The sequence below is a fragment of the Oryzias latipes genome, chromosome 21 (assembly GCF_002234675.1).
Source record: "Oryzias latipes chromosome 21, ASM223467v1".
Classification (NCBI taxonomy): domain Eukaryota; kingdom Metazoa; phylum Chordata; class Actinopteri; order Beloniformes; family Adrianichthyidae; genus Oryzias; species Oryzias latipes.
In genome coordinates this window covers 24,842,068-24,866,839 of record NC_019879.2, presented here as the reverse complement: position 1 = coordinate 24,866,839, position 24,772 = coordinate 24,842,068, and the positions used below count along the sequence as shown (strand labels likewise).

The window sequence follows — 24,772 nt, the reverse complement described above, 5'->3', positions numbered from 1 at the left end:
ATGATTAGGTTTTTCTTCTAATCTTCTATGAAATGAACTTTGCACATGAATTTTGGCTGTGTGCTCTCTACACAGAGGCCACATTCACTGCAGGTCTAAAGAGACGTATCAGCGATGCCCTTCCCAGATATAGCATGACCTGGGGGCGGTGCAGTGCCCTGTGACCCAGCACCACACTGAGACCTGAATGGCTTAAGGCTTATGCTTAAAGACAGGCACACAGGAGTTTCAAAACATCATTTTTGTTTACTATGCAAACACATCCATGCATATGTGTCTCAATATCTGTGAGTTTCATCGTTTCTCTTTGTGTCTTGCTGACCCACTGCCTCTGCAGTTTTTTTTTTTTTTTTTGCCGTGGAGTCAACAGTTTGGCGTGACTTATGCTGCATATGGACGTTTGCCTACATATTTCTCCCTCGTTTGTTTAAGGAAATTCTTCTCACCTTTGAGCGTGAACATTCCTCTAAAGTCGTTTCTTATTTCCTTTGAGAACCAAACTGTTTGTTTCCTGAAGTGGTGAGAAACTGCCAAGCACTTCACAAAAGAGTCTGACGTCCCCTCCATACACACTCAGAGCTCACTTGCTCCGGAAGCTGTTGATAAGACGGAAAAATAACAATAATTTCAATCAAGCTGCACAATGCGAATAATTCCATGCTTAAATTTAAGTTCATATATGATTATGGAGCATGCAAAGCCTTTTCGCATTAACATTAACACACAGTTCTCATAACTTGTGTCCCTTCTGGTCTCTGGCCATAGCATTGTGTTTCTGAGGGCTGAGTTGTTGCCACCTTTGTGTTTGGGAGGTCAGATTTATTGGGTTTGGACCAGGCCGCTGTCCTTCATGAGCTCTGCTGCTCACACAGACGATGCCCTTGCGGGACGGGGTCATTCAGAGAGTGGAGACACAGCTTTACAACGGGAACTCGCAAACCAAAATTCTCACAAGCATAGAAATTAGAGCGCCTGAAGTAAAAATGCGTCATCTTGAAGGAAGAATTGATGCTCTCAATTCCAGTTTGTTGGTCTGTAAATTGTTTTTACCAGTTATTGTGCGACAGTTTGCTAAATACAGAGCGATTGTTGCAAAGATTACAAAAGAGAGCTGTGTGTTTAAATGGTGAGAAGACCGGACTGTTTGGACTCACTACCTGCATTTGTGCTTAAGGCTTCCCCTTCCTTGTGCTGTTGGGGCAGCAGCTCGCACCACATCCCACCGTCTGCATGGAGAGTCACATCCTTGCTGCCTCACTCTGATGTTCAAATGTCTGCTGGCTTGTCTTTGATCCTGTGCATTCCTATATAAACCAAGAGATCAGGTTTTGACCGTTGAAGACCCACTTCAACGAAAATGTGGTGTTTTTATTATGTTATTGTGGCATTTTTCTCGTGATGGAGAACATACAGAAAGGAAATTAAGCTTAAAATTGCATTTCTGAGTGTTTCTTTATTCAAACTGTTGGGAATCATACAAAGAATGCTGTTGAATAAAGCTTGTGGCAGTAACGTAGGTGCTAAAATTGGCGGGTCACAAGCTCCCTGCTCCATTCCAATGCATCCACATCCATGTCTTCCTTTTCTGAACTGGTGACCAGATCAAAACGGTACGACCGGATAGCAACATATTGCTCGCCATTTTTGTTGCACCAGTAATGTTATGTTGTGATCGTCAGGGGCTGTGAGCTAGCGGTAGAGAGTGTAAACAAAGGGATGACTGGAAATGGGGGTAGGCTGAAGGACGGGAAGCCGCTGCTGCACCTTTTTGACCAGTGCTGATGTGTTGGCAGCCCATGAGGTCCATTGAGACAAAAAAAAAATGATACTTGGTAGCTTGTTGTACTGCCCCCCTGTGGCCTGACTGGTGTATCACAGTCTGAGATTTGTTGATATCAGAAATTCTAAATTATTTCAAAAAGAAATGTGCCAAGTTGTCTCTAATTTTAGCTTAAGCTAAAGTTTAAGCGACAAACCTTTTATGCATTTACTTTCTAAACACTGACATATTGACATAAAAATGACCAATTAATTGTCAGCAGTTACTGAACCGTTCTTAATGTCTTTTATGCGAGTCAGAAAGAGAATGAAATGAGAAGCAACAGTGAATTGTGTGATTTGAGGTGTGAAATAAAACCTGATGTTTAGGATTTGCATGTTAGGGATTATTGTCACTATATCATCATTTATTAATAGTCATGTGTCTCTAGTAACAAGCTTTTGCAGCCCTGAGAGATTCTGCCAGAATGATAAATTGAAGTTGTTTTCATGATGAACACTGGTATCAGTTTAAGCCTATTATTTAAATGAAGATGTGGAACAAACAAAACATTCTGCTAAAATAATTCAAAACTAACATTTATTTAACAGAATACATTTTACTACTGAATGCACCATATTAAGTTTCCGTTACATTCAAATAACATCTCTATAAGCACTATAACCTCTTTATATCCAATTATAACCACTGTATATTTGGAAATCATTTGTTTAAAGCAAAAATAATACAAAACAAGACAAACAACAGAAACATTTATCTCTGTGTATATTTATACAGAGATGGAATGGGAAGAAGCCAATTTATATAATCCCACCTCTCCTATGCTTATCTTGTTTTTTTCTTACCTAAATTATCATTATCTTGTTCTTAACCTCTGATCAGTTATTTATACTTTACCAGCACAGATTTAAGTAATTAAAAAAATCCATAAGTATCAATAAATCACATGACAAAGATGAAGAACATGTTAATCATGTCAGTAAGCAGGTCATTATTTCAGAATTTAGGAACAGATCAAGTTTTAACATGAACTGTGTATTTTCATTTAAAAAAATGCAATATTCAAGAAATTTTTAAAATACATGATCAACAGGAAGTTTAAAAATAAATCACATTTCAGGGAACAAATGGGAGTGCTTATTGAAAGGATTAGAAAAGACTGTTTCTTATGTCTTCAAGGATTTTTAATTTATTCATATTTACTTTTTTATTACTTTTTTTTTATTTGATCAAAGTCAGAGTCCTTGTCTCAGATGAACCAAGTTACAGATATCAGAAATAATTTTTTAATAATAAACATCTTAGAAAATATTCCCATTTAATAATTTATTTATTTTTCTATTTAAAAGTTTGATAATTAACATAGAAACATTTTTTATGTTGTCTATTTTAAAAAATCCATTCGCATTTGAAATGGGAAGTTGCACTTTTTTTTGCAGTCATATTTTTTCTGTATCATTTCTACTGTTATTCCAGATCTTCATAAAAAGGGACATTTAAAAATAATATTTTGATCAGATATTTGCCTCCATTCTACGCATTTTTGAAATCAGAAGACACATGTGGGCTCTGAATTGTCAGTATTGTTATTTTTTATTCTATGAGCTTTTATTGGTTTATTTGTTGTTGAACAGAAGAAAACAAAAGCCCTTCAGTGAAGGTCTGGGGTTCCTACTCCACCCTGATCCAAGCAAGGTTATCAAGATTTGAGAGGGCTTCAGGAAACTCAACACAATGTTGCAAGAGTAAAAACAGTGCATGTGAGAACAGATAAACCTTAACCTGTTTTTTGAGATTACAAATAAAGGCATCTGTGCATCTCAAAAAACATGATCAGGATCTGCTGCTGCATTCTCTCTACTGGACAACCTAATAAATGCAAACAATATTAACAGCACAAACACTTACACTGACAGAACTAGGCTGGCAAAAGTGTCTTTTACATTTTATCAGAGAGTTTTATGATTTTCCTACTGTTTGAGATTTTGGTTTGCATTCAAGTGAGGAAACCGTATGAAAAAGCCAGCTGAACGTACGAGGTGGAAGGCTGACCGTGTGTGCCAGCACTCCTATCTGCAGATAACATTGTGTTGGGCGTCTGATTGAACTGTAGGCATGAAATCATCCTGTCTGACCGCCTGTTCCCCCAGCAGACACAGAGGGTGTTAACCTGCTTTGAAATCTACCTCCTGCTTTTTAGACAGCTCTTCCTGCCCTGAATGATGTGCACACCCACAGTTTTCTCCAATGCTTTGGAAGCTGTGAAACCTTAGTCAACCCTTTAAGTACAGATGTACTTAAAATGCTCGCGTATACGTAAGTCACATGCAAAAAATTAACGTAAATACTTAAACTATTCTCTTTTTTAGCTGTTTACCTTTTTTTATACTAGGGTATAAAAAATATAAACAAAAATAAATAAAATTTATATTAGCTGTTTGAAGGTAAACAGCTAAAAAAGAGAATAGTTTAAGTAATTTACGTTAATTTTTTGCATTTATATATCTGTCACAGTAATACACAAATAAATTGTTTAAAAAAATCATACAACAGGATTTCTGAATGTTTCTTCAGATTCCATCTCTCAATGTGGAAATAGATAGATAGATAGATAGATAGATAGATAGATAGATAGATAGATAGATAGATAGATAGATAGATAGATAGATAGATAGATAGATAGATAGATAGATAGATAGATAGATAGATAGATAGATAGATAGATAGATAGATAGATAGATAGATAGATAGATAGATAGATAGATAGATAGATAGATAGATAGATAGATAGATAGATAGATAGATGAACTCACAGCACTCCACGAGCACCTGGCATCACAAATGAACCAGCTGCTAAGAGATGGGACTCACCCCGAATGGCTAACGGAAGGGAACGATCCTAATCCAGAAGGATCCCTCAAAGGGTGCAGTCCCATCCAACTATCGGCCAATAACCTGTCTGTCCACAACATGGAAGCTCATGTCAGGCATGATTACAACCAAGATAAATAGGCACATGGATGAATACATGAGCAACACACAGAAGGGCATTGGTAAAGACTCCAGAGGAGCCAACACCAACTCCTGGTTGACAGAAAAGTCACTCAAGACTGCAGGTCACGACACACCAACCTCTGCACAGCCTGGATTGATTACAAGAAAGCCTATGACTCACTGACACACACGTGGATCACTGAATGCTTGGAGCTGCACAACATCAACAGGACTCTAAGAGCCTTCATAGGAAACTCAATGAAGCTGTGGAAAACCACCCTTGAAGCCAATGGGAAGCCACTTGCACAAGTGTCCATGAAATGTGAGATATACCAAGGTGATGCTCTGTCCCCACTGCTGATCTGCATAGGTCTGAACCCCCTCAGCCAAATAATCAACGAGACTGGCTATGGATACCGACTCAGAAATGGGGCCAACATCAGTCACCTCCTCTATAAGGATGACATCAAGCTAAATGCTAAGAGCGAGCGTGACATTGACTCCCTGATTCACACCACCAGGATCTACAGTACTGACATTGGGATGTCATTCGGGCTCGAGAAATGTAGCCGGATGGTGACAAAGAGAGGAAAGGTAGTCCAGACAGGAGGGGTCTCACTCCCAGAAGGAACAATAGCAGACATCGAGGACAGTTACAAGTACCTTGGAATTCCGCAGGCAAATGGCAACCTGGAGCAGGCAACAAGGAAAGCTGCGACAGCTAAATACCTCCAACGAGTAAGGCAAATCCTGAGAAGCCAGCTCAATGGCAAAAATAAGACCCGGGCAATAGCTACGCACTGCCAGTTATCAGATACCCTGCAGGAATAATAAGATGGCCAAAGGAAGAGATACAGACCACGGATGTTAAAACACAAAAGCTCCTCACCATGCATGGAGGGTTCCATCCCAAATCCAGCACCCTGAGACTGTATGCTAGCCGCAAGGAAGGAGGCCGAGGACTAGTGAGCGTAGAAGCCACTATCCAGGATGAAACATCCAAGATGCATGAATACATCAAGCTCAAGGTGCCAACTGACAGTGTGCTCAGTGAATGTCTCAGGCAATGGAGAGCAGAGGATACAGTGCTGGAGGACAGATCTTCATGGGAGGACAAACCCTTGCATGGGATGTACCACCAGACCATAACTGAAGTGGCTGATATCAAGAAGTCCTATCAATGGCTAAAAAGGGATGGCCTACAGGACAGCACTGAAGGACTCATCCTGGCAGCTCAGGAACAAGCCCTGAGCGCCAGAGCGATAGAGGCTCAGATCTACCACACCAGACAAGACCCAAGGTGTAGGCTGTGCAAAGAGGTGCCTGAAACAATCCAGCACATAACTGCAGGGTGGAAGATGCTGGCAGGGAAAGCATACATGGAGCGCCACAATCAAGTGCTGGAATTATATACAGGAACATGTATGCAGTATATGGACTGGAAACCCCAAGGTCAAAATGGGAAACACCTCCGAAGGTGGTAGAGAATGAAAGGGCAAAGATCCTGTGGGACTTCCAGATCCAGACTGATAGAATGGTAATGGCGAACCAACCAGACATTGTAATGGTGGATAAAGAACAGAGGAAAGCCGTTGTGGTGGATGTGGCAGTGCCAAGCCACATGGGAACATCAGGAAGAAGGAACATGAGAAACTGGAGAAATACCAGGGACTCAGAGAAGAACTGGAGAAAGCCTGGAAAGTGAAGGTGACAGTGGTGCCTGTGGTAATTGGAGCACTCGGGGCAGTAACCCCCAAGCTGGAGGAGTGGCTACAACAGATGCCTGGAAAGACCTCAGACCTCTCAGTCCAGAAGAGCCCAGTGCTAGGAACAGCTAAGATACTGCGCAGGACCCTCAAGCTCCCAGGCCTCTGGTAGAGGACCCGAGCTTGGAGGAGAAAACCAGGGTGAGAGGGGCGTATATATATATACTATATATATATATATATATATTATAAAAAAAATTTAAAAAACGCCCCTCTCACCCTCCGTGGGTGGTTTCTCTCTCTCTCTCTCTCTCTCTCTCTCTCTCTCTCTCTCTCTCTCTCTCTCTCTCTCTCTCTCTCTATATATATATATATATATATATATATATATATATATATAAAGACAGATAGATAGATACAGTATATATACATACGTGTGTGTGTATATATATATATATATATATATATATATATATATATATATATATATATATATATATATATATATATATATATATATATGTATGCTTTTGCATTTTTTAATGGCTTCATCCCTTTTATCCAGTTTTCTTTAGGGGTTTTTCTCTCAGTTTGTGTATTTTTGTTTACTAATTTTTTGTACAGAAACAGTTTTATTGGTTAATTTCCTCAGATCTGATACATTCTGACATCTGATGATGAATTGGAGCCCAAGTTTGCTGCAGGAAAGGATAAATTTAACATAGATTGTAGAAGGTTGTGTGATTTAGGTGGCAACACACAAAGACAAGGAAAACCCACCGACAGGAGTCCACAAACTTTTCCTCTACAGTGCCGTGTGAACTCCACAACACTTGTCTTAAACTTCAATAACTTTCTTCCAGGTCCTCACATTAACCCTCACATCCTTCCTCAATTAATGCCTCCTTCCAGCCTCCTCCCTCTTCGCTCTATTGTGTGTACATCGGTCCTCCTCTCCATCCAGCAGTGTTACACACAGAGGAAGCTGACCTTCCACTTCCTCCTTTGCAAGTGAGAACAATTCATGGCTCGTCTCTCAGCCGTCTGTTTTTTTGTTTGTGTTTTGACAAACTCTGACGACCCACTAAACTTTAAAAGAAATGTCAGACTCTAAAAGATTTCTTTCATTGGTTCAAACTGCGGGAAAGGAGTTCTGGGAAAGTGAGAGCTTTCATTGATAACTAATCAACTAATCATTATAAACATCACTAAGAAAAAAAAAGATTAAACTACAATGTCATTTGGGCAATCAAAGTAAATTTAACTACATGAAATACATTCTTGAATAAAAGGGATGTTATTAAAGCATGTATTGAGCATAATGTAGCAAACAACCACATTTAGTAGGTATAAGTACACACTTATATATTCACATACATGCAAACATACGTACAATTTACCTCATATATAAATGTAATTATCTTCCAATTCACATAATATTTAGACTTTTTTTTAAATAACAACAGCTTGAAAAAAGGATGGGAGGAAGAAAATAGTATTTATTACTACCCCTTACAGATTCATAAATTAGTATGATACAGTGTGTTCTGATCGCATAATGTCTTGTAAATGTAAAAACTTTCTATTTCATATTTTAGTATCCTCTGCTCCTTATTTCTGTAATGCTGCTGACCTTAAAATAATAGATTAGATCTTATTAATCTCACTGAATCTGCTTTACTATGAAATGTAAAACCTCTTTTCATGAAAGTACAATGTTATTTCTTAAAAAAAAGCACGACTTTATCATTATAAAATGACAACTTTCCCTTTTTTAAACTTTATGTTCTTTTATTTTTCATGTTTACACAGGGGCGGAGCTACAGAGGGGCACCTGTCCTCCCCAGAAAAACACTCTGCCCCACACTTGTCAATCAATCAATTTTTAAGTCAATATTGGCATCATTACTGACAAGATTAAGGATGTATAAACACAGGCTTCTTAAAGCATGGCAAAAATAGCTAAAGTTATATGTTTTTTGATTAAATAAAAACATTAATAATAAAACTGTAAAATACATATTGTGGATTCTTTTATTTGTAATTGCCTTCCACTCTCGTTTTTTGCCACCCTTTCAAAGTCTACTGCCCCCTCACCGTCCCCCATATAAAGGGTTTTAGCTCCGCCCCCTGTGTTTGCATGCTCATAAAATGTGGTTTGAAGTCACAAAATAAGCTAAAATAATTCCATCATAATTTTTATTGTGGAAAAAGTATAATTTTTTAAGAGAATGCAGGTCGTCGCGTGTGAAAATGTTTATTTCTCCCTAGATTTGAATCTTTGTCCTCACGGAATTGCTTTTTTAATTCTTCTTTTAAATAGTTGGGCATCTAAATCTCTAGAATTAACAAAAAAAATCCTTTATCAGATCTTATTAGATTAGATTAGATTTGGTTATTTTGGTGTTGAGTCATTTTATTAGAATTAAAAGGTAAAAACATTTTCAATATTACTCAACAAAAAAGTGAATCCAAAAAATTCCAATGAAAAACCATAAAGAAGACTAGTGTAACAATTAAAAAAGAGAAACGTGAGAACTTTAGTTTAAAAAAACTAAAGAGAAGATTTTTTTTTAATCTCTATCTAAGTTTAGTTCAGACAAACAGCTGTTTAACTTATGAGAATCAAAGTGAGTATAAATACACAACATTTCACTGAACGTATTCTGTGACGTCTCTTTCGGTCCCTCAGCTGTCGGTTCAAACTTTGTGACCCTATAATGCACAGAGAGACAATGGCCAACTATTCTCTGCTGGTAAACACATGCTCTCTGTGCTGCGTGTGTTAACAGATCGGTTATTAATAACCACAGTCTCCTGTAAAGACAAAATGAGAAGAAAGTGAGGATAGATCAGGCTGGCCATGGCTTCAATCTGTTTAGTTATCTCAAAGGAAATTTTCTTATGCTGTGTACACACCGGGTATTTTAACACGCGTTTAAGGATGCCCATGGTGTTCACACTGAACAAGCAGGGAGGGGCTTCTTGTTCTTCTTCTTTTTCTATTGTTTACTAGCGCATGTCCGCCATCAACAGTTAGAAGAGGCTTGTTGAAAAAGGTGCAATTCTCGGTCCAGGCATGTTCTTTCATAGCTTTAGTCCACTACATGAAAGACTTGGTTTCAAGTAATTCAGGCCAAACACAAACTGCAATTATTCATTTCTCCTCCATGATAAATTTTCAAACGGTTGGCACTTCTGTGAATTAAAAGGGACGCTTTTTAATTGTCACTACTGTATTCAGAGTCCCTGAATGGTCAAAGTTCATTGATTTAACCCTTGTGCTATCCTATGACCCCACCCTTAGATTGACGTGTTCTCCCTACCATGACAAAGGTGGATAAAGGTGGAAAGATTTCATGTAATCCATGAACACCAGTGAAGATCACAAATCATTGAAGAAAAAAGGTTCAGTGCACTGTCTAGTGGGGTCTAGATGACCCAACTCCCAATGGTAAAGTGCCTAGGATAGCACAAGGGTTAAGTGGCAACAAGCCTTCAATTGGTCATAGAAACATAAGTAGCTACGTGTGAACGCAAGAGTTTTGAAACGTTCATTCACGCATGTTTACATAGACATCTGAGAGCCCTCCAATAGTATGCAGTGATCAGGAGATATTCAGGCGGATACATTTGCATTGCTGGTAGTCAGGAGGATGTGCCTTTAATGCTTAAACACCAGAACTTTAGCTCCAGTGTTGACGTTCTTTACCATAATTCTTCAAAAGGTTTAGACAACTGACGTCATTCCAGCGGATTTTAAAGCAGGGAAAAGCAGCCTTGTGCTGATAGCTTACACTGCAGTAATGAATTGCTTATGCAATCAACATAAATCAGCTGATTCGGTCACGGAGACAAGCAGGTTTGCACCGATATGCAACACTTTACGATAGAAACGTGTTGCATGTCGGTGCAAAGTCGATGTGAAAAGCCGCTTTTCTCGGTGTTAGAGTCAGATGATTCACGTTGACGGCGTGAGCAAAGAGTTTTGGTAAGTCAAAGGGTTAAACATCATCACTGTAAACTGTAAAAGTTGTTTTGACCCTTTTTGGACCAAACGTTCATTGTTTTGTTTTTTTTATAAAAGGGGGGGGGGGGGTTGTGTCACAGGAAGAATGGCAGGCAGGGGTCAGGCCGGCAGGCCTCTGGGGGGAGTTAAATTAATGCATCCTGGCAGTGTGGACTTTTTCCATCAGACACTCAAGTGAACATACCCCAAGTGCACAGACGTCCACAAAAATACACACAGTTGTTGTGTCGCTCTGCTGCGCTTAATCTTCCTGTCGCACAGTTTTCCAACCTCATTGTGACAAATCAGTAAAACGCCTTCACTGAAGGAGTTTATTGTATTCTATCAGTATGATGCACATGGAAACAAACTTTGCTGTAAGGCAGTGGACTTATTTATAAATACACACTGCCTGTCTTTAAGGACAAAAGTTGTGTTGCTCCTGGTCAAACCATTTTGTCCTAAGGTCCTTTCTCATTTGGCTTTTCTAATCTATTTTTATCCTTGAAAGGATTTTCTCTTTTCCGTGTTCAGCGGTTGAAAGGAGGAATCTAGATGTTTAGATCTCTGATTAGGCTGTGAAATTCACAGGAAGAGGAGAAGGGAGTAAAAAGGATGTCAAGCTCTGACTAGAATAAAGTCAAAACTCAGAAGCTAAACCCCTCATAGATGCAAATCTGACTTAGTTATCTTCAGTTTCAGTTGGAGTTAGAAATGATGCTACAGGCATTAAAGCATTAAGATTTCCTTCCCAAAAAGCATCAACAGATCTTTCAGGTAGACATTGATGTGTTTATAGGTTTAGGCCTGTAAAGTTACTGCAATCTTTCTGCACTTTGCACAAACTGCGAAAAAAAAACACAGCATAATAGGATGCAAAAATGAGGAAGGTCTTCTTCCCAAAAGATCTTTCAGATCAAATCCAGTGTGTTTGAAGGTTTAACCCCGCAAATGTAGTGGGTTATTTTATTTTTTTGCACTTTGCAAACCTGGTTGTCCAGGTTCCAGCAGTTGTTTGGAAAGTGCATAAAAAAGAAGATATCAGGGTGCAAAAGTGAGTCAATAATTTTTTCCCAGCCACCTTCAACATATCTTCCAAGCAGACAGAAACTCTTGGGTTTTGGGGTGTATTCCTTTAAATTTAAAGTAAATCTTTCTTTTTGCATTCTACAAACCTAGTTGTCTAAATAAGTGTTTGTTTGCAAAGTGCAAAAAAAGGAAATATTGGGATGTAAAAATGAGACTAGATCCTCTTCCCAAACAGCTTCGGCAGATCTTTAAGTTGTATCCCAGTAAACTGCTTATAAATATCTTTTATTTTTTTACATGTTTTTTGCATTTTATATTGCATAGAGACAACAAGGTTTTACAAACTGCAAAAAAAGAAGATACTACGATGGAAAAAAATGAGGCTTATATCTAATTCTTCCTCTATTTATAACGTGCATGTGCCTCCCCTAACCAAATAATTACATCCATCTGAATGCACAATGGCCATGAGCAAGGAGGAATTAATGCCAAAAGACAACCGTCATTTAATGTGACATCTCTCTGCAGCCAGACTGTGGACCTTTAGTCCTGGACTGAGAGTCCAAATGAATGACAAACACAAAAAACGAGCTGAAACGGGACCCCCAAACTTCAGGATATAGTTTCCAGAACAGGAATTTGAGAAGTGAGATGAACAGAAGCGGATAGAAATGAAAACAGCTTAAATCAACAATTACTGTCATCTTTTGCTCGTATTTTTCAAAGTTATCACGCTTCCCAGCTTTAACACCAAACTTCGAATGCAGCTGGAAACCTAAAGGACATCCCGCCACTCAGAAGCCCTCTGGAAGTTTACTCCAAGCGGAATTGCCATTGATCTCGGAAAACAATTCCACTTCCCCTCCCACTACAGGAGAATTGCTTCCCAGCAAAAAATAGAGCACCAGGGATGTGAGAAGAAAGGGGGAGTGGGGATAGAGGGGAAGAGGAGGTGATGGAGGTGGAGGAACAGAGAGAAGGGAGGTCCGTTGGGGGAAAAAAACTCACTCATGATGCCCCTGCTATTATTCCTGTGCCCTCCTGGATGAACAAATAGCTCCGTGCCGGGACCAGACAAGGCTCAGATGCCAACCAGCTCCTGCTAATGTTCTTAAGACGGAGCCATTGTTGTTTTTCACTCTTCATCATCACCTGCCACACTTCACCGAAACTTGAGGAATTCTGATCGTCTCTGAAAAGGACCGGTATCTGACCAGAACCCACCTTCCAGGCAGCAGACAGGTAAGAAAAATCCACAACTTAGATGAAGACAGCAGCAGGACAATCCTAAAAGTGAAGGTTCACAATGATTCTTTCTGTGTGGGAGGACAAATGGTGGAGTTGAAGGCCTGAGGTGTTTAAGAGTCCTCCATAGAAAAGTCAGCAGTCAGGAGGTTTTCCCTCAGTTGGTCTTTTTTTTCCTTAAAACTGAATACAAACAGTCAAACCAAGAACAAGGAGTCAGTCTTATTTCTAAATTTGAGACCAAAAGTATTCATCAAAACTAAAAGTTAAAAAGGGATATGCTGCAGAACACAAAATGAAACTTGTTAAAGCAAAACATCAGTCTAAAATGATCTCTTACAGCAGAAATCTTTACATTTTTGATTTAATATGACAGCAGGAGAAAAAAACACATTTGTCTAAAATCTTTATGATCTCAAAAAGCAACTGAATGACCTACGTACCTCTAAAGGAAATAATAGAACTAACTTTGTTGGTTGACTTGGTTGTATTTTAAATTACAGTAAAAAAAAAAAGGTCAAGTTTATTTGAGTACAAATTTGTGCAAAATGAAAACATCTATGACACATTTATGCCACTAGAATGACAAATCTTCATGAGTGTTTTTCAGAATTGGTGCTCAATTTTAAATCATAAGAAAAAAAAGAGTTTAAAAAATTTATAAATTCATTAGTTTAAGATTTGTTAATTTAACACAAATTTAAAGTTAAATATTAAATAAAGAACATTGTGGAAGCATAAAAAATACAATATTTCTCTTGTGTTTCTGTGAATAAGCACTTAAAACTGATTCTATGATGGATCAGTGGGATGTTTACATGTGTGTGAATCTATATCTATACATTTGATTGGGCATTTTTGTGCACAAATACAAAGTTTAACACATTCAAGTTGATTTGATCTCATCAACATTCATTATGTTATTTTTACATCCCCAAATAACAGTTTTTAAAAGTTTTAATACAATTAAATGTCTATTATTAGAGCAATAGTTTTCTAAGTTTGTTTGATTTTAGGCAAAACTGAAAAACATCATTTAGGATCTCAAACCTCTTTTTTATTGTTCAACTGAATTCAGCAGATTTCCTGTCATGCCAAACATTTTTATCAGAAGAAATGATCACAAGCGAAACAACAGGTGATGTTTTATCCATTTTTTTACTAGCTTCTCCAAAGGATGCAAGCATACACCAAACACTTGGATTAAATCTAGATTTAAAGTGGAGGGAAATGTGCCAAAAACTCCAGAAGCGCTTAAGAACTGCCAACAAGTTTGTCCAGATTTCCTACTGAAAAACACCCAACAGTTGAGTCAGTGCTGCAGTGTATTTCATGAGCAGCTCAGCCATAGATCATAGCGGCGCTGTTAGGCTGTGTAATTCTGTGGACAGATAAAGAGCCAGACAACCATGTAAGGCAGCAGGCAGAGAATCGGCCCGCTGGCTTCTGCTGGTCTGACTGATTAATGGCAGCTCGGACTGCAGCGTTGCCCCGCACAGCGTGGCAACAGGTGACTCACATGAGCGTGAATTGTTCATGTTTTTGTGCGTCACACAGTCGCTGCACCAACAAAGCTAAACAGAAATCGTTGGCATTTCTAGTCTTATAGGAGGAATGTGAGCTGGACCACATGTAGTTCTGCAGCCGTGTTTAAAGTAACTGCTCTTCAAACACCCTCCTCTACATCGAGGTAAACTATAACACAGACAAAAAGGTCATTAAAACAATAATAAAACACCGGAAAATAAATGCAGGGTTATTAAAAGTTGGCTAAATAAAACAATAAAACCCTGGGATGAAAAAAGTCTAATAATAAAGTTTTTGTTTGCTGAAAAAAAGAGGATGAAACAGCTATGTGACAATCATGCCTTATTTATCCTTTAACTGCAAACATTGACGGTTCACCTTCAGCCATATGTAACAATTTAACAATGTAAAATAACAAAAGAAGTCTTAATATAAAGAGTTTATTGTAAATAGACACTGCTGAAGAGAGTGAAGTCAAGGAGGAGGCAATGTTTGTTTAACCCTTGTGTGGTGTTCATATTGTTGTTACTCAGCCAGTGTTCGTGGGTCTGGTGGACCCGTTGCATGTTGTGGTTTTTAATGCCTCACAATCAAACACTTTGATGTTAAAATACTCGACAGATGTTTACCTCATCCAATTACAATCAGTATATTTGGTTAATATTTGCCCTTTACCTTTGTTAGATCACATTCATAACTCATTATTTAAAACGTGATAAAGAAAATCAATTAAAATCAAGATATGAGTGGAAACAAATTTTCAAGTGAAGCAAGGGGTTTTCAAAACTACTGACTTTTATTTATTTGAACACAGAAACTGAACCCATTCAGCTGCACAACACAAGCTGAACACATAGAGTAAACCTATTAGTCTAGACAACACATCAGCCCCATTGAACACATGGCCTTCTAGCCACTAGCCTGTACAACACATGGTCCTGGCTGCTGACGGCCTGGTCCTGTGGCTGGGTGCTGATGGCTTCGTTTTGGAACTGGCTGATGCTCAATCTAAATGGTAAATTGTAAATTGCTTATACTTATGTAGCACCTTTCTCCCTCTACATCATCATCAAAAACGTCTCTCTCTTCTAAAATCAATTCCAAGGCCCTCTGCGCAGAAAGTCTTTTGGCCATTTTGATCAGTTTTGATAAGAAACCACACTGGCAAAGCTATTTTTAACGTGTCCCGCCTCCAATTTGTAGCAGATAAAGAGCGAGATATTAAGGATTCCCGCAAGAAAGTCAAATGGTCAAATGTGCGGGAGAACGAGAGCAAACAGAGTTGATGCTTGAATTATTCTAACAATGTTGCAACCTTGTGCGGGAACCGCAGGTGCAGAAACAGAACTCACATTTACAGTGAAACTTTCTCTCTCTGTCACTCTCTCTCTCTCTCTTTCTCACTGGTCACACACACACACACCTACACACACACCCACACACACACAGCAGGCCCAGACAGGTGGAGGACAGAGTGTAGGTACATAAAACATCAATTTCCACACTTCTATTAGCCCTGGGTCCAGTGGACCCGAACATCTTATATGTAATAGAAATGTGTTGGGGGGGTAGACGGTGTGTGGTCATTAAAAATGTATTCTGATATCTGTTCTTCACAGAAAATGAGCCAAGGCCAGTGAGTCTGAGTTTGAAAAATTAATTAATTGTATCATTTTTCTTTTGATAAAAAATGAAAACGGGTCCCACAGACCCGAACAACACATAAGGGTTAAGGTAAATGTGTCGTAACGTACATTTTTTGGGTAAATTTTAAACTATTGTATTTTAGAAATAGTCGTCAAGGCCCCCTTAAAGTGCAATCAAGTAGCTCAGGGGTCTGCAACCTTCATCGCTAAAAGACCAAATTAACCAAAACCCCACAAGAGCCGTAAATTCCCACTACACCATTTAGAAAAGTTCACTTTTTTGTGTTCAGTAAGTAATTAATTTACAAAACATACCCTTTAAATATTTAATGACAATAGTGCTATATTTTTGCGTATGTGGTCATTTGAACTTCTTTGACATTTTACAGCAGCAAACACAAGTTCCTTTCAAAATAAAGTGCACGGTGTGTCCAATAAGAGCCTCCCGCTGGACTTAAAATCCAGGAAAACCAAGTTTTCAATCACCATGACTTTAATGAGCCTTCATCTTTTTTCCCGTTTTACTAAGTGTGAACATGACAACATTAGTGTAGAATCCAAATTAAATTATAAAAAGAAAGAACAATAAACCAGGAATTTAAACATTTAACCATCATTTTTCTTTCTGACATGGTATAAATGTAGAAACACAACAGAGAAATATAAACTATCTGATACAAATCAACCAAAACAAAAAATAGCCATTAATAATCATTCAAATTGTTTCTATTCAAAGCCAGAGAGCGTCTTATGTCATCCTTATGTTTTGTTCTGATATCTTTCTATAACAGATATGACTTAATTAAGCAAAATATGGAGAAGAACTTGTTCAGTTTCTGGCTTTTTCAGGAAATAATTTGATGTTTAATCAATTCAAGGATGTTTTTCATGGACATTCTGAAGCATGATCGTCCCGGATGCACGGCACAAAGTGAGTTTGTTTTTTCCTCACATATGATAGTCTAAACATTCACTAATGATGGAAGGAACACCCCAAATATGGAGCCTCAATACGTAACCTCCTGCTGGCTTTTGAGATAAATATGTTGTGTGTAAAAAAAAGATGCAGGCAATTTAAATCATCTAGGTTATTTTGTCAACAACCTAAAAATAACTGAATTAAGCAGAAACTAACTAGTTGTTTTATCCATTTAATTAAATAACCAGGTGGAAATTGTTCATTGAGTTTAAATAGGGACAAACATATTTAAATCGTTCTGCACTTCAAAGATTCATGATTTTGGTGTACAGCACTTTGTGTTACGCAGGATAAGTGCAATATAAATAAAGATTGATTTGATTTGATCAAATCTATTGATCATTTTTACTGTTAAGTAGTTTCTTTTATTTGTTTCCTGGACAAAAACTGTTTTATTTAGTTTTATTGTGAAACTTCATAATTTTATTTGTTAAAAGTAATTTTCCAAAAAAATTTAGTTTTTATAAATAAATCAAGATCCAATCAAATCGTGTTAAATTGTGAATTTATAATCCATAAAAATGGTCAGCGTTCCCCAGACGGAGGGAGTTGTGGTACCGACCCAAAAACAAAAAAATACAAAGAGGAAAACCACATTTTCCTCCTGTTGTGTCTTCAGTGAGTCACAGGAACCACCGTCAGCCTGCTGGGATTCAACAAAGTGACAATGCTTTCCCACACTCACTGCAGAACACACACACATGCACACATCCATCCTTACATAGAGTCACTCAGAGGGGCCAAATGTCCCATTTATGCCATTCTCTCTCAGAACACCTGACAACTCGGCTGTCCATTACCTCCTATGACCCCCACCACTAAGATTATAAACAAGCCCGACACTCATGACGGTGTGCAGACAGGGAGGGCCGCTCAACAGGGAATCAGTCCATCACACTAAATCCTTGATTATCACCAGAAGCACAAGTTTGATGGATCGTATAAAGTCTTTTATTGCAGGAGGCCGACTCTCACCTCTGCCCTTATCTGCCCCGCCTCTTTGAATCCGTTGTTCCTTTTGCCCTCCGGAAATCATATTGTTTGAAATTGTTTCCTCTGAGAGCAGAAACGGGCTGCATGACAGGAGTCAGAGGCCGCGACGTCTCCTCAGTCTGCCTGAAGAAAAGTTTCTCACCACCTAGATAATTCTGTTGTTTATACTAATGTAACTTTGGTTTGTTTATTCCAGTTTCATTCTTAATAGGGCTTTAACTGTTGGTTGGTAAATCAATTTATATTCCTGCGATCCAACGAGATCATTCTGTCTGACATGTTACTCAAAATGACCTATACCAATATAAAATCGTTCAAAATGGAATAACTGGACTATGGTAGGTTTAATTAACATAAAAACAACAGAGTGCATCACAGCCGACAACACACACAAACACAATGGCAGCAAAAAATGATCAAGCCATCGTTCCAGTCCAATGTTTGATTCTGGCTACTTGCAGGGATTCTGGCTTGGATGAAGGTCCACAGACTGGCTCAGCCACTCCAGAACCATGAAAGGCATTTTTAAATGTAGACACGCCTCTGTTGCTCGGGCGATACGTTTGGAAACATTGTCGTGCCGGGAGATCCCACCATGTTTCATCCTCAATGTTGTCACTGACAGATGCCGACAACATAGTCCCATCCATCTTTACCGCCATACGAATCAGTCGTCCTCTTCCCTTTGCAGAAAAGCAGCTCCAAAGCATGATACTTCCGCCCCCATGCTTCCCATTCAGTATGATGTTCTTGGGATGTAACTCAGTGTTCTTACTCCACCAAATGGTATTTACACCAAAGAGTTCCATTCCGGTTTGATCTGACCACATGACCTTCTCCTACGCCACCTCTTGATCATCACTCTTTAAAAATCAGATAATGTGATTTCCTGGATTCTTTTCACCTTTTCACCTTCTGCCTCTTACAGTTGAATTGCTTCTATGATGAACATTACAGGCCTCTCTTATCCTTTGAACTTGCAGAATCTGTGATTCAAAAATGCTCGTTTGCCCCACTGTAGATTCTGATGGTGTCATTCAGATTTATATAATTTGTATAGCCATCAAACATAGTTTCTTATATTTAAAAAAACAACAAAACATATTTAAAAGTAGTTTGAAAGTTGCCGTTTCCATCCTGGGGACTTTTCTTAAATGCATCTTCTTATTCTGGACATTTGCACGCAAAGTTACTCAAAAACATAATTAAATAACGGAAAAAAGAAACATTACTAAAGTGGGATTGTATAAGTTTGCCTATTCCCGCTCGATTTTTAAACTCTATTTGACAAAAGTAATATTCGGTCGATTCAATGTGTCCACTGAATGTATCATTTTGATGTGAAATATCAGTTCATTTTTATCTTTATTGTCCTTCTCCTTTGTTTTTATTGCTGAAAATAGCTTAAAATAAACCAAATCAATCAAAAACAAGCCAGACAAGTTTTCACATTTAGTGTAATAAATCATCCCTGATGGTGATAGACTTTGTTGTTCAGATTTTGTCTTTGGGATGTTTTTTTTTTTTTTAAGTAAATAAAAAGGGGGCGAGCAGACAGGAGACAAAGTCGTGGTCATGAGGACCAAAAGAACAAGGTGGAGTCATGTAAACTTTTCAAAGTAAAGTTTTGCCTTTCTGTGGTAAGTTAATTTAGTCAGATGTGGTTAAAAGTACTGCTCCTGTTTTTTTTTTTTACTACAACCGTAACCATGGAGCTCATGTTGTATATAATATTCCTACTTTGAGCACCATCAGTGCTTTTCACAAATGTATACATTCTCAAATCTTTCCTATTAGCAGCTTCAGAACTTTTCCTCTTTACATGTCCTTTGCATCCCAGCTGCTGGAAGCTGAAAGTCTCTGCAGCAAATAAGATCCCCCCCACCCCCACCCCCAAACAGCACCAGCAGGTTTCCTAACTGCCGTGATGATGAGGGTCATTTATGGCGCCCATAAAGGTGTCTGGCGAGCTGCCTTATAGGGTCATTCTCAGCGGAGACTGTCATTCCCATGTTTGGGATCGGACAGAACTGACACTTGAGGGGAAGAGAGGAACTCTGGGAATGAGAAGATCCGGTTGGTGAATCCCAAAAATGTTGGAGATGCTTTGGAAGTTTTGAGTTTTCCCAAGAGGACGTGAAAATGAATGATGCGTTTCTGTAAGTTTCAAAAACATGTAAATGCTCCTAGTCTCTGGTGAAAATAAATTCCGGGCATCAAGAAAGACCCCCCCCCCTTCCCAAAAATTATGACATCACAGTGGGAGAAACCATTTTTAACAATTTGGGTCAAAATCTCTCAAGGCGCTCGAAAAACAAAACAAAAAAAACTAAAAATCAAACATGTGTTGGGAATATCCAAAGGAGGTTTTTAAATTATTATGGGATGGCCACAGGACCTACTGCTTGGCCTCCACAGTTTTGTGGCAATTTAGAGATTTTCATATTTTCCCAGGATATGGGAAAATAAACTTTTGTTCCAGCAATTTACAAAAGATTTTACACACATACCACCAGGACAAGTCCATAACTACAACTGAAGTTTTGTTGACCTTTGACCTCTGGAACAGCCTACCATCTTAAATTTTCCAATATGATTTGACTTTTCGTATAGCTAGAAATTTAAACTCCTAAAGATTTTAACCTTTCACCTTCTAACTCCTCAAACATCAATGGGAAGCCACTTGGGGGGGGGGGGGGGGGGGGGATATGATGGATTTACAAATTGTAGATTTTGCGTGGCGTTAGCATGGCGAGCTCGCAAAAGTGGCGTTCCTTTAGTGCTCCCACATTTGTTTCTAGAATATTGTGAAAATGTAACACATGAATCCTTTGCTCAATCTGAACTAGACGATAAAACATATGATATGACATAGGAACGACATATGATATGACTAGGAACATGGGCGTGGCTAACAAAAAAACATTGCCAAGGAGTTCCAAAAGATTACTTTGGCAGATTTTTATAGAAATGGCAGACCTGTACGTCCCCCCCAGACAACCAAAAACCAAAATGGTTGCTATGGAGATTAAACCAACAGAAAAGCCACCATTTTGAAAAAAATGTTCATGAATTTGACACGTGCAGCTCTGACTGGACTGGAAGAGGTAGAGATGGAGAGTGAAGGGCCTGGCGCAGCCGCTCAGCCGTTGAGGGCAGGTATAAAGGAGATGATGGGGGGCAGCGAGAGTGGGGGCCTTAATTGTATTTACTTTTAAAAACGAATCTTCTCACCATTTTCTTGGTCCTATTTCTCATGAGAAAATCAGATCTTTCTTGCATCGGTTTCTGGTTTTCAAGCAATTCGGGATCTGAATTTGTGCTTGTGATTTCACACAGCAGGTTTACCACATGCAACAGGAACGCAGAGAATCTGCAGCTGTCCATCACTGACTGTTTCTCTTTCTCGTCCTGCTCTTTCTATCCTCGGATGGATCTCTCTGCTCTCCATCCTCCCTTCTCAGGTCTACGTTTGGACCCGCAACAGGGATGGGGGACTGGAGTCTCCTGGGGAATTTCCTAGAGGAAGTCCAGGAACACTCAACCTCGGTGGGGAAGGTCTGGCTCACCATCCTCTTCATCTTTCGCATCCTGGTGTTGGGAACGGCGGCGGAGTCTTCCTGGGGGGATGAGCAGAGCGACTTCCTCTGCGACACGCAGCAACCCGGCTGCACCAACGTGTGCTACGACAGCGCCTTCCCCATCGCCCACATCCGCTACTGGGTGCTGCAGATCGTGTTCGTCTCCACGCCGTCCCTCATCTACGTGGGACATGCCCTGCACACGGTCCGCAGGGAGGAGAAGCAGAGGAGGAAGGAGCAGGAGGAGAGGGAGGCTAAAGGAGAGGGTGGGAGAGACTCTCAGGAGGAGAAGGAGTACTACCAGCAGAAGGAGAGCGGAAAGGAGCTCACCTCTGATCGGATGGGTCGGGTTCGTCTAAAGGGAGCGCTGCTCCAGACTTACATGCTGAGCATCCTGCTCCGGACAGTGATGGAGGTGACCTTCACTGTAGTTCAGTACCTCATGTACGGGGTGTTCCTCAAGGCGCTGTATCTCTGCAAGACCTGGCCCTGCCCCAATCCCGTCAATTGCTACATGTCCCGGCCCACAGAGAAGAACGTCTTCATCGTCTTCATGCTGGTGGTGGCCGGAGTGTCTCTCCTGCTCTCTGTGTTGGAGCTCTACCACCTGGGCTGGAGGAGCATGAAGGGGTGTGTGCGCAGGACCAACCGCAGAGCTGTGACCGTGGCCGTGTCGGCACCCATGGAGTCTGCGCCCTGCACTCCGCCTCCAGACTTCGCCCAGTGCCGGTCCGCCTCAGGCTCCATGAACCCCATGCCGTCCATGCTCTCTCCTCCCTTTAACACCAGGGTGGCGCTGCAGCAGAACTCGGTCAACCTGGCCACCGAGCAGAACCACGGCTGTGACAACCAGCAGGACAGAATGGACTTTTTGAGGATAAGATACGAGCAGGGAGAGGCAGAGCTGCCCAACAGATGCTCGCCGGTGTCTCTGCTGCAGGCGGGCTACGTGAAGGACAAGCGGCGCCTGAGCAGGAGCAGCAGAACCAGCAGTCGGGCTCGCCAGGATGACCTGGCCGTATAGATTCAGTGGTTAGCAGCTTTGTGGACTCGACTTTTAAAGACACAGAACAAGGAGAGGGAAGACTGAAGCTGACTAATGCTGCACAGACTGAGACTGACCAAGTGATGCTTTCCACTGAAGAATAAAGCAAGTCTGAGTCGGTATTCTACTGCCAGCTAACAAAAAGCCAGCATTTGACTGATAATCGTGGCACAGACAGGTCAGACTTTTCCAACAGAGAAGCTTTAAGGTCTGCTTTGTCCTCATCCATAGCTGTGTAGGCCTTTCTTAAGAGTTTACTGGCTCTCAATGGCTCTCAATGGTTCTCAATGTTCTTGTCCACTTGAAAAGACAGAATTTTGGGGCTCAGAGTGAAATCTTCCGTCTGGCTAAACCTCTTGTCATTGTCTGAAGACTGGGGTAATGGCTGGACCTTTTGGGGTAGCTTTTGAGGCTGGGGTAGGTAGCAGTCTTTTGACACTGCCAGCACTCATTTGGCTTGGAGTGATCATCCCCGCTTGCTGGGACATTGTCGGTGCGTCCCGTTTAGGGTTGATGGGACATCCTCAGATGTTTCTGCAGACCTCCATCCTCTCTTGGCTCCTGTGCCTTTAGAAAGTTTTATCATGGTCTGAAGCTCCCCACCTGCCCCACCTTATGAGACGAGTGTGGGGCTTTGGGCGTCCCACTCCCTCCAGCGATGAAGACGACGAGTTGAGTGGATTCTGAGGTTACACCCTGGACAAAAGCAGTAGCAGTTCCACCAATTTCTTCCTGGAACAAAGTCCGCTTCTTCGCTTTCCAGGCCCACAGCTGGCCATTTTACCCCACTTCTGACACCATATGTGACAATCATGCAGTCTATTCAGCGGTATTTGTGACCATTGTTCTGGCGAAGTCAAGTACGGTACATGAGGGTTTTTCCTGCTTCACAAGCTCCACCTGATCCGCACCAACTAGTTGTCTCTGCAGCCCCAGAAGAAGGCGGAGGGCTGGTCTACGTTCAACTGCCCTTTGCCCCCAAAACGAGCAGAAATGCATCACATGGTGTGTTAATAGCTTAAATGATCATGTAAAGGAGCAGTGAGACATGTAAAAGGAACTTTTTGAAGTTTATGTGTGACCGCTCTTAGAGGCTTTTAGTTTTAAAAAGGCAAACCTGCAAAAAAATGAATAAATAAATAAAACAGAATAAGGACAACAGGGTAAGACGTCGAACTATTGCACATTTTATACTGAAAATAAGGAAAAGGGTGATTGTGTAAGACTTTTTTTCAAACCTCCAAAACCACAGAATGTGTGATAAGCTCAAAAATGAAACTGCTATGTCAAACTGTGATGAATTCTTCCTATTTGCGGTCAACGGTGCCTTATCAAATGCTAAAAAGAATTTATTGCTCATTGACATTAATGTCTTTGGTTACTTCTTATTTTAATCCGACTGCACTATACTTGAAAGTCCTAAAATGCAACTTGAAAATAAAAACATGCAGTGTATTAAAATGCATTTATCACTCATGAGGAAACATCATCTGTTTTTGTTTTTGAAGCAGTCAAAGGAAAACGGCTTGGGTCCTGCTGGGGGAAAAGATAATGCGCTATTTCTCCACTAGATGGCGGTAATGTCTTCACATTCGCTCAACCTCTGAGATTGTGTAAATATATTCAGCTTGTGTTTGTGTTTCGTGTGCAGTTCCTAACATTTGCAGATTCATTGCAAAATGAAAAGAGCACAAGTGAAGCTTTAAAGTGTCACAAACAGAGCAGTTTTTTGGTTCTTTTGCTCATCCATTTACATGCAATAAATGTCAATAATCCACAGCAAAACAATAAACCATCTAATGCACACACGGGATTTTTGTCCTTAATTTTTCTAATATTTTGCTGCTTGAAAAAATTACAAATAATGACCAACAGGTTTAATAAAAAAAAAAAATAATTGATTTAAAAATGCAGTAGAAGCTGAAGATGTAAATGTGTTCATCTTCTTTTGACCAGGCTGGGCCTGAAAGCTCCAGATCGTGAATGTTTACACAAACAAAGACAGTCTGGTGTTTCTGCCAGGAGGCTGAGAGCTGCTGGTTTCCAGCTTGAGCTTTCACAAACTGGAAACTCTGAAAGGTTCTCTTGCCCAGATTCCTTTTTTTAAAAGCAAATCAGTACAGTTGGATGGGAATAGAAAGACCACTCAAAATCACAGTTGCATCCAACAATCCAACAGTTGAGCAAAAATTGAAAAATAATGAAAATAGTTTGCTTTAAATTGGACCTGAATGTTTG

General features: G+C 39.9%; 1 protein-coding gene across 1 annotated transcript; it reads left to right on the top strand.

Moving 5' to 3' along the window:
* Nucleotides 1-12,524: 12,524 nt before the first annotated feature.
* Nucleotides 12,525-24,332, top strand: gja5 (gap junction protein alpha 5). Its single transcript, XM_011489875.3, has 2 exons — nucleotides 12,525-12,760; nucleotides 21,373-24,332. The coding sequence occupies exon 2, from the start codon at nucleotides 21,398-21,400 to the stop codon at nucleotides 22,511-22,513; it is 1,116 nt and encodes a 371-aa protein (XP_011488177.1). The 5' UTR covers nucleotides 12,525-12,760; nucleotides 21,373-21,397; the 3' UTR covers nucleotides 22,514-24,332.
* The last annotated feature ends 440 nt before the right edge of the window (nucleotides 24,333-24,772 follow it).